Raw genomic sequence first — 15304 nt, 5'->3', positions numbered from 1 at the left:
AAGTTAAGTCAAATCAGGTTTGATTCATATATAGGCATTTGATGGTTTGATATATCCGAAACTGAATTTAATATAATTATAATTTAGAAGAAAAAAAATCTTATATCTTTGATTGTTTCTCATTTATAATCCACGTGTTCAAACATTAATTTTAAAGGTGATTACTTTAGTTAATTATCATCTATCTTCATCTTTAAATTTGCTTATAATTTTATGTATGGTAACTTTCGTAGGTATTTCTAAGACAAATAAGTACAAATTTTATACTCTTTTGACATACCACTTATCACATGCGAGGTTGGACTCGAGTTACGGAACGATTGGGAGACGAATTAGGCGAGTCATCATGTTAACTGGTTGAGATAATCAGAGTGAATCGTCATTTGATGACAATGCTCGGGGTGTGGTTGGTGATTGGCATCACGGGGTCCACATACCTCGTAATTGTAGACTTCTCTTCTGTTTCCAACGAACGGCTGAGATGGGATACCAAAAAAAAAAAAAGTTTCATAACCAAATTTTCAGAGTATCTCTAGAAAACGGTTCCCATCTCAACCGTTCATTGGACACTAGGATTCTTTACAAATAGATCGTTGTGTTGTGTTGCGTTTGTACCTCTGCTTTAGGGCATTTAGAAAGAGGAGACCTAAGCTTCTCGTTGTCGTCTGTTCTTCATCTCTGTGAAACAGTAATGGCTTTGAACAGTGGTTTGAGATCCGGCATGAAGTTATTGACATCTTCTGAGAAATTTATCTCAAAATCAGGTCTATTTCTTCTTTACTAGATCAACAGTTGTTTTTATCATATAAATTCGATTATCTAGTCAAATCTCGCTCCATCATCGAAGTTCTTTCTATCTTGATTCTTGTTTGATTCTTTTTAGGCTTATAATGCTACAGTTCATAATTCATGAGATCTCTTATATTACAATTTCTTCTTTATTATTATTTTTTTAATTCTTGTTATGCATTTTCTGATTAAGAAATCAGTTCTTAGGTTGATCAGATTATTTTTTTTATTTAAATTTCTGTGATAAATGTTGTCTTGTTTGTTTCTTATCGCCTGGTTGATCTAGTTGCCCTACAAATTCAATGGCAGATCCTTATTTTTCTGCCCTAAAGAACTAAGATTCTTGAAACCAATGTTATCAGAATTGAATGGTATCGTAAAATCCAAAAGAGTAGGATGAAAATTGATTTGAGATTCGCATGGTTGGATTTTTAGATTCATTTAGGTTTTTTTTTTTTTTTTTTTTTTTTTGTAATTTAATTTATGAGTTGAGAATATGAGATACTTACTCAAACATTTGGGATTGGGCATAAATGATATTGGATTAAAATTATAAAATAATACATCTAACTATTATGAATGATAACAATGTTTTTTTTTTTTTACAAAAACTTGCAAAATGAATGCAAGGTAATTTACCTAGCTATCCCTATATGGTCTATAGAGATGTTTTTTGTCTAAACACAAAGTTATATAAGCAATAGTATTTTGACAAAATGAAAAATCAAAATGAATGTATCGCATCAATTCATTGTCGAAACAAATTTATCTTCTTTATCAACACCCTCACTTCTCAATCTTTCGATTGGGTGTACCAGTTATGCGTTTTAGCTAATCAGTGAGAAAACCCAGTAATTTTTGTTATGTACTCTTTATAGTTTAGCAGAACCAAAAATACAAACATCGGAACTATTGGTTTCATTCGTTTGAAATTGTGGACCATGCTTTTATTCCATTCGTAAGATTTGAGATAATCATTTGATATGAATTGTGAGCTGTGTTTGACTTGTAAGATTCACGCAATTATCGTAGACTTGAAAGGAATTATATAATATTCAAATTACCTAGGTTGAGATTTGATATGAATAGGAGGTTGAAATTGTTAATCGTTGAGTTCAAACATTACTGCTCAAACAGAAAAAAAGGAAAATGACTTGTAAGATCCATGTTTGTTGATTTTGACTTGTGCTATGGCGTTATCTAGAGACAACTCTTGTGATATTGTAAATCATTTGCGGTGATAAGTGAGCACGGGTGGCTAGAACATCTATGAAAAGAAAGAGGGTGTCATCTGAATAGAAGGATGAATTTTAGGGAGTTTGTAAGTTAAAAATAAGTTTATTGACCTTCTCCTTGAAGGGGGTTATTATACTTAGTCTAACAATATATAAGGTCGATGCTCAGTAGATTGGAGTTATTTCTCATATTGGTCGGAGTAGCACTTGTATGCGGTCAAGCAAATGTTTGTATCCAGGTTTGCTTCAAACAATGGCTCTATTGTTCTTGAGGAATTCAAGATCCACACAACACCCCATCCCATTCAAATTCAAAAAGTAGGAGAGTAGCAATCGTCATATTTCTATGGAAGAGGTATGGTATGCTTCCAAAAACATGAATTTGGTAGAGCGGAGAAAGAAAACAAAAAGGAAACCGGTTTTTGAGGATATTGAAGTTCTGGATAGGAAAGTGGAAGAAGTAGGGCTGCCCTAGGAAGAAATAAATGAATAATTAATGTAAAAAAAAAAAAAAAAACATTTTTTTAAGTTCTAAGTTGGAAGAAATGTGTTTGAAACAAAAGGCTGGGAGAAATAAATGAATAATTAATGTAAAAAAAAAAAAAAAACATTTTTTAAAGTTCTAAGTTGGAAGAAATGTGTTCGAAACAAAAGGCTGGGATTTGATAGCTGATAGAAGGAGATAAAAATGCGAAGTTTTTTTCACGGTGTGGTTGATGCTCAAAGAAGATCTAACTACTATATATCTGGGCTTAGGATAAATGGGAGCTGGTTGGAAGAGGAGAGTCAACTCAAGAAAGGTGTAGCGAAGTAATAAGATAATCTATATTTGGAGCAAGAAAGATCTAGACCTCTCCTGAGTGGTCTTGTATTTGAGCAAATTAGCTTGGACCAGGAGCAGCTAGAGAGTCCTTTCAAGGAAGAGGAAGTGCAATGCATTATTAAGGAATGGGTGAGAATATTTCTCAAGCTCGTATAGATTCACCATGATGGCTTTCGAATTTGTATGGAGGTAATGAAAGATGATTTCATAATGCACACAAAAGAATTTTAGGAGGAGGAAGCATTCCTAGATTATGATTTGAATAACTTTTTTAGGGTCCTCGCTCCTAAGAAAAATGGTGTGGATTATATTTTGGACCTTTGAACAATAAACTTGGGGGGAAATTGTGACAAAATAGTCTCAAAATTATTGGTATGCATCTTTAAATTGACCCTTCCTAGAGAAAGGTTTGTAAGAGGAAGGCCAATCTTAGACAGTGCATTGATGCATGGCTGGAAATAGGTGAATCAGGTTTCATCGACCTTCTAATTAGCCCTAAAAACAACTATCTACTATCTTGATATGTATCTGTATTTTACATTTAATCCAAGTCAGAGAGCATCAATGATCAAATAATTCTATGAATGACAAATAGAAGAATGTTGTTGAAAACTTAGAAATGTTAATTAAAGTTTGCGTTATGTGTGATATCGTAATGCAGAACTGTTCCCCACATCACATGCGATTTTTAAGGTCTCTCTGGATTGTTGCGTTTAAGATTAATTGTTCTGGACAGAAGCAAGACAACACAACCAATTCCCTCTGTCAATTGAACAGACAACGTTTCATTCTTTGTACTGATTTAAATAGATAATCAATAAAAGAATAGGTAAAGATAGGACAGACAATGATAAAAAAATCTGAATATTTTGGATTTATATATATATTGAGGTAGGGAAGGTCTCATTTTATAAAGAAGGATCTCCAAGAACACTTAACTTGATCGCAACATAAGGTGCACTTTGGGTCTTTCTTTAATGGCATGTTTGAGAATAAAAGAGAGGTGGTTACAACTTTGTAAGTCTCCAATATACATGTCAGCTAATTGTGACGCATGGCTCAATCAATTTCATTTAACATAAAAATGTGAAGAATTTGAAGAAACCGACTGTGAAAAGAAAATATAGGTCATTAAAGAGAATTGAATAGGATATAAAAGTAACTTCATTATTTGATACATCATCATCGAAGCATTTCCCCAAATATTTGAGGTTGGCTAAATGAATCTTATTCTTTCATTTGATTCTATTTAGTACTACATCTTCTGTTATTAAAAGTGTGTTCACTACTCCAGGATCCAGATGTGGGTATTGAACACGTTTGGAGTTGTTTTTATAACACTTATTAAATATTTATTATTTAACACTCCAAAAAAAGATAAGTCATTAGACAAAGTTGACATGTTGGTTCATGGCCCCAATGACCCGAACTCGTCTTGATTCATTGTGTCGTGCGCTTGCTCACTCACATATGTGGTTACCATAGTCCGTATTCTACTTTAAGTTTACCTAAGATTATGACAACTCCCTTTATAAACCATATGAACTTTCTCTACTTAGTTAATGTGAGACTATAAAATAAAATATAAGAAGAACCAATAGATAAATCAAATACCATTTCAAGTAGATCTCTTTGGTCTTCGATTTTTCAATCACTTAAGTGTTTATTGTCGAAGAAAGGACATAGATCTCATGTTCCCAGTTGATAGTTGTGGGACATGTCTTGCTTTGGCATTTGTGACACCTGCAACAAGCCTAATACAAATTTTTTCTATTATGTGTTTTTTTTTTTTTTGTGTTTTATATATTTTTATTGGTATACATGGTGGTCTGTTGTAAACTACTTTTTCGGGGGGTTATAGGTCGTATAAGTACTAATTTAAGGCATATCCCACGACTATCAAGTAGGGATATGAGGTTTATATTTTTGATTGGTCAATATAACGCTTGAGTAATTGAAAATTATAATCCTAGAGTAGGCAACTCGTGTTGTTTTTAATTTTTCTATTAGTTATTCTCAAGTATTTTTATTTTTAGTCTCGCATTAACTAAGTAGAGATAATTGTTGTGGTTTATAAGTATGAATTGTTCTGGCCTTAGATAAAGTTAAGTTGGGATAAGGCATATGGTAATTATACATGTGAACATGCACATGCCATGTGGGTTAGGTTTGGGCTGTGGGACCATGTGTGGGCTTTGTCTAATGACTTAACTTTTTGGATAAAATGTATTTGACAACTTTTTAGTTACTTTTATGTCAATCAATATTTTTTTTTCAATATCTTATTTATCATTTTGACAGTAGGAACACTCCAAATTCCTTCAATGTTTATGTTGGATGTACCTGATTGCGCCATGCGTTGCAATCAGGTGAGGTGTCCGTTAAGATCTCATAAATCTGAAAGCTCTCCCCATTTATTCTCCGCAACCTTGATCGCAACACATGTTGCAATCAGGTTAGATGTCCTTGTATGACCTTGGTGCACTTCTATGCTTTCAATGTGACCACTTGAGGTGGTTGTTGCACTCCAAAAAAGGAGGGGGAAGCCTGGTAGGGTAGTCTCAAGGGTCTTGAAGTTGCGAAAATTCAAGTGGAGGCGTCTTGATCCAGTTTCACTATTTCCTCAGGAAACCCAAGTTGGTCACTTGCACACTAAAATTTGATAAATGTGATTGTAGGTACAATCCATTTCCATCTTAGGTACCATTTGACAATCATTCTCTCTCTCTCTTTGATTGCATCCCACCGCTTCACTTTTTCCTTGCTAGTGATAATGATGGGTGGTTGGGAGTTTGTAGAATAAGAGAGAAGGGTTGGGATAATGAAGTAGCATTCTCCTTTGCAAACCTCTTCCCTCCCACCACCGCTGCAGACAAGAATGCGGAGGTGAAGAGAGGAGAGAGGACTCATCTTTAGTAACTCGTCAACCATGATGGGATAGGCTCCTGTGTTAATCAGATGGGTTCCGATAGGATCAGACATTGTTGATGAAGATGGGGTTTCCAGTGTTGGGTTATTAGTAGGGCTATCATGGATTCGAATCGAGTCAATGCTAATTTGGAAAATACTCGTAAGAGTTGGATCAACTGGTTCCGATCTGGTACCTAATGGATCTGATCCAATAACTCAAATGGTTTTTTTACCGTATTGGATCCAAATCCAATTCGGTACAAGTCGGATCTGATCTGTTAACATATCAGTTCTTTAATGGATCAAAATATTTAGATCCAAATCCAATCCAAAAAACAAATTGATATGGTTCCATTCTGTGTACTTATTTAGATAGACACCTTTCCACTTCTCAATATTTAGTTTCAAGATCGAAGGGAAGGATCAGATCAAACTAGTTATTAGAATGAAAGTTGGTGGGCCTCCTTAAATTGGGTATATGATGTTGCCAAGTACCCTAAAAACCCAGCATGATAGATTATGAATCCTATAATTGATTATTGATTATAATAATGGTTACCAAATGGATCCTAAGCTCTTCCCTAGGGAGTTCCAAAAGAATGCGTTCATTGGCAATGAAAATTCCATGAGCAATCCTGCATTCATTGGCAGTGAAAACTCCATGAATGATTCCTTCCTGAGCAGAAGCCTCTTACAATGTATGAATTGAGTACTCCACTGATTCTAAAAGTAAGGACTTTGACTCTTCATTACTTATGCACATCTAAATGGTAAATGGGTGCTGTATAAAAACTGTTGTATCCATCCATAGGTTATCATTTATTATATGCATCCTTGGCAACGATATCTATAGGTGGTGGTCTCCACTCTCCACCCAAGTTAAGTTTCCCAAATACTTGAGTTTAAATTTAATTTTCCAAGTATTTAAGCTTGGTACCAATTCAATGTTCTTCCCAGTCTGAAGCTATGAGATATCATCTATGAAGACTAACACATTCAAGGACTCCTGATTCTTAGACCTGATACAACAAGTCTCTCCAGGGGAAGACCTACCATCTTCCACAGTTGTCATAAGAGTTTAGCTAACCAAGGCTTACTTAAGACTGCATGATTCCATTTCTTGATATCTTACTTACATTGTTGCAAATGTGTTTGGCAGTTCAACGAGGATTTCACTCAACTGGGGTGAAGAGAATGGGTGGACATGGCCATGATGAACCATACTACCTTCACGCGAAACACATGTATAACTTGGACAGGATGAAATATCAGAAGTTGAAGATGAGTCTTGGTGTGTTTACTGCCTTCAGCATTGGTGTAGGTGTTCCTGTCTTCGCCGTCATATTCCAGCAGAAGAAGACTGCTTCTGGATGATTTGTCATCATCTTAAGTGGAAATAAGTAAGACGGATTTCATATTCCCGTTCCTATGGTTTTTGGATCATTTAACATTCCTAAAAGTAGGAGTTTCTTTTGTTCAATCATCCTAACAATCCCCTGGCATTGGTACTGGAATGCTGCTTGGTTGGTTTTTTATATTTTTTTCCCGTTTAAATGGATTTGATTCTGTTCTTGTTTAGGCATCTGCGCTTTTAATAATACCGTATTTTGGTTAGAATAGAATTTTTGAATGTGAGTTATGCAGAGACTGAAAAGTGAGAACTTATCGTTCTAAAGATTAGACAATCGATCTTAGTTGGATTGCGTTGCAATTATCAGAAAGAGAATTGAACTTGAGGCTTGCCTTTTCGTAATTAACAGTCTATTAAATCCACATGAAAAATGAGCTAAAACAAAAAAAATTTCTTCAATTTTCCTAGAATTAAACTTTAACTTTCTAATCAATGTTATTTTCCTTCTTGGGAGGGAATTTTTTTTCTCATCCCCCATCCCTTGGGAAAATGATTTTTCACCTCCCAAATGTTAGTCTCATGATGACCATCACTCCCAAATCTAAAAATCAACTCTCTTTTTCATATTTTCACATTTACACAGTCGAACTAGTTTCCCATGGAGTTTATATTCCCTCGGAAATAAATTCCTTGCAATCATACAACCCCTAAAAATTAACATGGATTGCTTTTAAGGATAAATATTTTGCACAATGTATAGGGGGTGGTTCATGGGACATGTAAAAACAATGGTTTTTCAAAATGTGGGTTAAGAGGTTTTTGATGGAGCTGATTTTTTGCAAGGATGGTCACTTTGATGAGAAGATCATCCTCACAAAAAATCAGCTCAATCTGAAACTTCAAAATCCATAAAAAGTGATTTACAAATTATTGGTAAAAAAATCGACGGTCCACATTCTAAATCACTTTAATGAAGTTAGAAGTTTCAGATTTGACTGATTTTTTTTCCGGATGATCTTCCCATCATAGAGATCATCCTCACAAAAAATCAGTTCAATCCGAAACTTCTAACCTATATTTTGAAAATTTATTAATGTTACATTGTTTTTACACATGTCCCTTGATCCGTTCCAATGCTAACATCAAAGACTTCATGGGGACGTTAGCATCGCCCAACACTTTTTTTTCAATGATATCTCTTCTCATTTTATCCAACACTTATATATATAGGGTGAAGTTCAGTGGCCTTAAAGAGAATCAAACATTGTGCCAAACATTTTTTCAAAGTATGGTTAGAAGTTTTGGAATGGGCTGATTTTTAGTAAGGATGATCTCTATTATGATGAGATCATCCTCACCAAAAATCAGTTCATTCCAAAATTTCGAATCCTGTCAAAAGTGATTTGCAAAAATCGGACAATCCAAAATTCTTCAACTTGTAAAGTAAGATTAGAAATTTTTGAATGAGCCGATTTTTTGTGAGGATGATCTCCTCAAAAAATCAGCCTATTTCGTAACCTGAAAATTGTTTGGCTCTCTTCAGGGCTTCTAAACACTTCCCACACACACACTAAAATATGAATTGAGATTTGTTGTTTCGTAAATTATGTGCTAAGCTGATGAACCAATGACATGATGTCATGCGTGTTAAATGAGCAAAATTGATTGGTCACCAAGAGAAAATTCCAAGACATTTTTTGGGAACAGTGTAAATGTTTAATTTTTAGTAACTTTTCAATACACATGGTGTTGTGCCATTAATTCATCAGCTTAGCACATAATTTTCAAAACATCAAATCTATGTTCCTAAAGTATTGTAATATAGCATCTCCCATTTAAAATTACCTGTTAAATACAAAAGATAAAATTACAAATTTCTTTTAATTTTTTCTATTTATTAATTTCCAACCCTTTTTTTTTTATACCAAATTTTGAATGCACCTATCCTTCAAAATATATATTTTATATAAAGTCAAATTGAAAACTATGCTTTGAGCCAAAAAGAGACTTGAGACAAGGGAATCTTTTATATCTCCTTTTAATTATTTGTTTGGCATTTTTTCCCGGATAATCAAATCAAGAGAAATCCAAAATCATGTTTAATGATATAAAATTGTGTGAGGTAAGATTTGCTTCTATTCAACAATATCTCATTTGTTCTTTGTGGATGGTTGTTTTTTTATATTCAGCAAACATTGATTGAGGTGAGAGAGATATCTTATATAATCAATATTTTTAGTGCTGTGTGTGTGGGCAGGTGATAACTTCCATCTATTTTATATTTTTATTATTGCCTACTCCCCAAAGGTAATCTCAAATCTTGTTTCCAACCAAAGTGCTTTTGCAAAATCACTTTTTCTTTGAATAACTTCTATAATAATCTAGTGTAATTGGATTTTCAAAAGTTACTGGTTGTTTATTATATATTAGATTGTATTTGAATGACTAATGTTTTTAAATCACAAGTGTGGCATTATTGTACATTATACCATTATTATTATTATTATTATCAAGTGAACCCATTAATAAAAATATAAATAATTTTATGCCAATTAAAATTTTAAATAGGCTGAGAACCATCCCACTTCTCATAAAAATGAGAAGCTGGAAGTTCAAACCAAACAAAAGCATTTTTTTTTTTTTTTTTTGTGAGGGGTTCTATGAGGAGAATCTAATCCCAAAATGATGTGCAAACAGTACCTAAATGTTTTAGAAAGATGTTGGCCATCACCTAACCTTTAAGTTGTAAGTTGTCTTAATCAATTACAATTATTTAGCAGTAGATCATAAGTTAAGGCCTTCCAACGTCAAGTGTCAAAAATAAATATCAAACTTCAAAATCTAATTACCTTTCCCAAGTGGGTCTCACTAAACTAATTACATCTTTCAAACCATCATTTTCTTTTTGAATTATATTAATTTGTGAGATTCATGGGAAATCAAATGAGATGATGTGAAATTACAAATAACTATAGATAGATACAAACATTATCTTCTTGTGTTAACCCAATATTTCCCCAAAATATAAAAGATCACATCTTCTTGTTTACTAGGGTTGTCAATGGATCGAACCAAACCTAATATCCGATCTGTTCTGATCCAGTAATGGATTTCGGTTCCAAAAATGATCCAATTTTGTAATCTATCTGGTTGGTTCTTGATCAATCATGCTCCGATCCAATAAATTGAGAAAGTTTATAAATTATATATATATATTGTTTAAATTTATGAGTTTGTCCATATTTTGAATAAAATCCAAACCTGATCAAATTGTCATAAGATTGGAGTTGGATCCCAATATTGAATTCCGATAAAATTCCTGACTACTACAGGAATCCGTTCAATTCTTATTGGATCGGTTTTGAGTCCAATCCAAACGGTTGGTTTGCAACTCTAAAGGTAGTAGGCTTCAAAGCTAAACAGTGGAGCAAACTCCTGCCCATGGACGACAAAACTACACCAAGCTGGGGAATCTGATCCTTGGATTTATCCGGATCGAACCCAATTCAATCCAAACATGATCCATTGACAAACCTCTTATTTACCTCCCACAAACATTCTAAGCTACTAAAGGTTGGTTAGTGGAGAACCCACACAACATTCTAAAAAAAAAAAAATGATCATCTTTTTTGAAAAAGTCTCATTTAAAAAGCTTATACACTAAGAAAATCTTTTAAAAAACAAATAAACATGGTTTTACGTTTTAATTGTTTTTTTTTTTTTTTTTTTACATTTTAAATAATAAAAATTATAAATCTCATTAATTTTATAGGCCTATGGTTATTTGCTATAGTTTTATGATTATTTGTGATTTGATTTATAAATATTATTTAATATGAGATTTAATGGTAATGTTTTGATGTTATAATTTTTTAATATTTTTCAATAATGTCTTATTCTACTCAAAAAATTCGTTGTTAGTTAAACTTTTTTGAACATCATAAAATGTAGAATTATGCATGGAAACATACTATCATGTAGAAGATATTCAATAGTGTTTTTTTTTAAATTTTTTTTCTCAAAATATAACGTAAATGTAGAATAAATGTCTATATTATATTTTTAATAGATATTTTTATTTTTATATTTATGGTCCCATCACCCTTTCTTGTTTTTTCCAAAAGTCATGATAATATGACTCTCCCTACGCCCCAATTATAGAACTATATATAGACCACTTACCTCGGGATATATAGAATCATAAATCTTTTTTTGTGTATCCCCAAGCAAATGATCTGTGATTATATGATAATGGCGTTTGTAAGAGGAGGAGGCAGGAGTGTTTTTCCTTGGCCTTTTATATCGTAGTCCAGACTTGCTGACAAAGTGAAGGTGTCAGAATTTGCTAAGTTAGATAGAGTTTAATCACGATTCTTTTTCCAAAATTTTGGCTTGCCCTTTTAAACTGTATGTGACAAAGTGAAGGTGCCAGAGTTTGCTAAATTAGTTAAAGTTTGTGAGAGATGGTACTATGGTTGGGCCACTAGGGTTCAAATTCCACCTTCACATGGCACATAGCAGTTACTGACCATTAATCTCGCTTACCTATCAAAAAGAAACAGTGGGTCAGTCAAACAAGCATGTTAGTTGGCTCAATATAAAGCTTTTAGGAGATCCACACCCACACCCACACCCACATTAGGGTGCTTTTATGCATCATAAGAAAACACTTTCTCAAGAAAACCATTCACTTCAAATTATGATCAGTTTTGGAAATATATTTTTTTGTTTTTCAAAAAATATTTGCCAGCATCTGATTGCACCTAAAACACAATTAATAAAAAAAAAAACAAAATTTATTTTTTAATTTGGGGTTAGGAGTAATCGTGATATCAAGTGGGAAAATAATATTCCATTAAAAAGGAAAAGTATTTTTTCCCAAGAAAAATGGTTTATTTTCAAAATCCGCATTTTCCCTTGAAAATCAATTTCCACCGATTTCTCTCCGCAATCATACATAAGTACAGAGACCCTTAAAAGAAAATTTCCCTTGAAACACGGAACAACCAACAAATTATACACTAAATCTTTAACAAACAACAATGTAAAATATAGAAAAGTAATAAATGCCTTATCAATGATACCCAACTACACGTTATGAGAGACAGATCAAATCTTGGAGAAATGAAACAACAAAATATAGTGTTTTGATGTTTGATGATGTGCTCATAAAAAAAAATTCATAAATAAATACCCATCTTATACATACAATCTCTCTCAGTCTCATCTGCTCGTCAGCTCATCCTTTGATCTCTTTGAAAGAAAAATAAAATAAAATTACAAACCTCAAAGGAGTAGTAGGAATGTCTTCCTAGCTTACTCACTGATTCAGATGTGATTCAAACCACCCAAAAAGAAAAACTCAACAAACAATCTACACTTCCTCTGCTTAAAAGAAAAAAAAAAGGAAAGAGAGAGAGAAGGAATCATCAACTTTTGACTTTAATATATTTAAATTACTCTGAATTGGTTGGATCTTCATCATCACTATCTGAGTCCCGAGGCTGGTGGTGATGAACTTGTTGTCTATGTTGTTGTTGTTGCTGCTGCTGTTGTTGTCGTTGATGATCTAAATGATGATTTTGCTCGAAATTCATATTCAATCCACTTCGATTATAAGCAGCTAACATACCCAAATTACCCTCCGAGATTCCAAGCCCTAGATGTTGAGATACAGCAGCAGGCGAGTGTTGCTGCATCAGCATTTGATGCATCGACCCAAGTGGGTGTGTGCCCACACCCATGCCGCCTCTTGGCACAAATTGCAGAGGCATGTTGTTATTGGCAGCATGTATCGATGTAGTTCGATACTGTCCTCCCATTGTAGGGAAGGACCATAGTGCCGGTTCTAATGAACCAACAGTGGTCATTGGAGTAGTGGACACTGCTGGGACAGTGGACCCAGTCGTGATGGGCAACATCCAGAATGCATTGTTCATCCCTGGTGTCATTGCCCACATTGGAGGCCGAATTAGACCTCCAACACTAGCTGCAACATTTGCAGCAGCTTCTTGTTGTTGTCTTTCTGATTGGAATTCGGTTCTCGACGATTTATTCGCCGAAGGTGAGCTCGAATCATCACCACCACCAATTCCCTTCGATTGTGATTCTTCTTTGAAGAGATCTTCTCTAAAGCGTTTTCTCAAATAGTTATCAGCTTCTGCACCAGAATTACCACTCGGAAGCGATTCCCCAATCTGATTTGCTGTTAAAAGATGAGGATGATGAAACCCTAACATTGAAGCATTTGAAATTCCCAAATCACCACCCATCATTCTCCCATCATCATAGTGGTGGTGTTGGAAAGAATGAGGAGCCGCCGCAGACCTCGAAGCCGGCGCTGAGATGGTTGAGCCGCCGCCGCCGCGGAGAGAGACGCTGAGAGTTGAGAAATTAGCGGGAATGGTACCAGTACCTGTGGCAGCAAGAATCGCATGTTCAGATTGCTGTAACAACCACTCGATCGTCTCTCCATCAGATTTGTGCCCTAATTCTCTCGTCAATTGAAAAACCCTAGCAGCGCACGCCGCGGGCATACGGATTCTTCGTCCTCTACCGTCCACCTTCGTGTGTCGATCCTTCGATGATCTCTTCGTTGTTGTTGTTGTGATCTGTAACTGTTGTTCTTCTTGATGTTGTTGTTGTTTCTTTGTGGAATCATCAACGGTAGATCGAGTGGATTTGGTGGAGATTGCGAGAGAAGGATCTAGAAGGTTTGGTGAGGTACTATTAGTACTATTGGTACTTGAAGTAGATGTAGAGGTTCCTCTCCCTCTCTCTCTTTCTCTTTCTCTTTCTCCAGCTTGGATTGAGATGGACGCCATTAATGGGTTCGATAGATCTTCAGAGGAAATTAGTTGCAGCGAAGAAGATTGATGATTGTGGTGGTGATGATGATGATCTGAACTAATATTCTTTTGTGGATTTCTCGGTTCCATCGCTTCGATTCTTCAAGAATTATCGAAAGATTTTTCCTTCTCTATCTCATCTCGATCTTCTTCTGTAGAACTCAAAGAGAGAGAGAGAGAGAGAGAGACTATTCTACAGTACACACGTGTGGAACTGGTGTTGAACGTGTGGGGGTTCTTCCTTCTGATTGTGTGCTTGAGGAAGAGAGAGAAGGAATACAGGCCACTCGTGGGGCCTCGTAAAGAATGTTAAATAAAGAATTTAGGGTCTAGGGTGATTTAAACATACCCCCTCCACGTTTTGGTCAAATATTTGAGACACCCCTGTATTTTGACATGAAACTTGGTCTACTTCAGCATACTAATATAAAATGACTTAATTGCCCTGTCTTTGACATGTAACCAAAACCGTTCATTTCTTCTTCCCCAAATTAGTCGTCTTTAACCCCTACCAAGAGTTACTTTACCTAATCTCAGACCTTAGATTCTATCTACTTAAGCTTCAAATCTTGGAACAAGATAGGATTTTTGAAGAGTGTAGAAAATCAAAGGTATTCAATAAGATGTTAAGGTGAAGATGAAAATATAATGGACTGAAGTGAGGTTAAATAATAAATAAAAAATGGTAAAACACTTACCTTACTAGAATAGTAAGATTTTAAGCATTGCATTACTTAGGGTTGTTTGGTTCAAATGGATTACCACAACAACAATCCAATACCGTAGTCCTCTAAGGGTATGTTTGATTGCATGGAAACTGACTTTCCATGGAATTTGAAATCCATGGAAAAATAGTTGTGGAAAATAGGTAATCAAATTCTATTGTTTGATTTTACTTGGATAAAATCATGAAAAAAATATGAGAAAAAAGAAGAAGAAGAGAAGGAGGGGGAAAGGAAGAAGAATATGAGGAGGAAGAGGGAAGGGGGAGGATGTGGCGGCGGTGGCAATGACGACGGCGACAATGACGAAGACAGTGGCGGTGGAGGTAAGTGAGGAAAAAGAAGGGAGAACGTGGTGGTGATGGTTGCAACGTTAGCCACGGCGGAGGTAAGTGAGGAAGAAGATGATGAGAAAGATAGGGGGGAGAACGTGATGGTGATGGTGGCGGAGGAGGTGAGAGAGAGAGAGAGAAGGTGACCGGAGATGATGATGATGGAGACCGAGACTATGACGGCAATGGTGACGACGACAACAAAGTTAATGTAATAGTGATGGTGGTGGTAGGGAAGAAGAATATATGAGTAGAGAAGAATTGGAGATGTAAAATATGAGTGGATTTCACTTT

General features: G+C 34.9%; 2 protein-coding genes across 2 annotated transcripts; one reads left to right on the top strand and one right to left on the bottom strand.

The window, feature by feature from the left end:
* Window positions 1-603: 603 nt before the first annotated feature.
* LOC147402961 (TonB-dependent heme receptor A) lies at window positions 604-7379 on the top strand. Its single transcript, XM_086438381.1, has 2 exons — window positions 604-764; window positions 6917-7379. The coding sequence occupies exons 1-2, from the start codon at window positions 692-694 to the stop codon at window positions 7129-7131; spliced, it is 288 nt and encodes a 95-aa protein (XP_086294507.1). The 5' UTR covers window positions 604-691; the 3' UTR covers window positions 7132-7379.
* A 4892-nt stretch (window positions 7380-12271) lies between these two features.
* LOC147402960 (transcription factor TCP22-like) lies at window positions 12272-14247 on the bottom strand. Its single transcript, XM_086438380.1, has one exon. It carries the CDS (start codon window positions 14044-14046, stop codon window positions 12565-12567), a length of 1482 nt encoding a protein of 493 aa, XP_086294506.1. The 5' UTR covers window positions 14047-14247; the 3' UTR covers window positions 12272-12564.
* Between the last annotated feature and the right edge of the window lie 1057 nt (window positions 14248-15304).

The sequence above is a fragment of the Akebia trifoliata genome, chromosome 4, assembly GCF_017979445.1.
Source record: "Akebia trifoliata isolate Shusen 1 chromosome 4, ASM1797944v1, whole genome shotgun sequence".
NCBI lineage: Eukaryota > Viridiplantae > Streptophyta > Magnoliopsida > Ranunculales > Lardizabalaceae > Akebia > Akebia trifoliata.
Note: the sequence above shows the minus strand (reverse complement) of the source record. Positions and strands in the feature narration are given on the sequence as shown.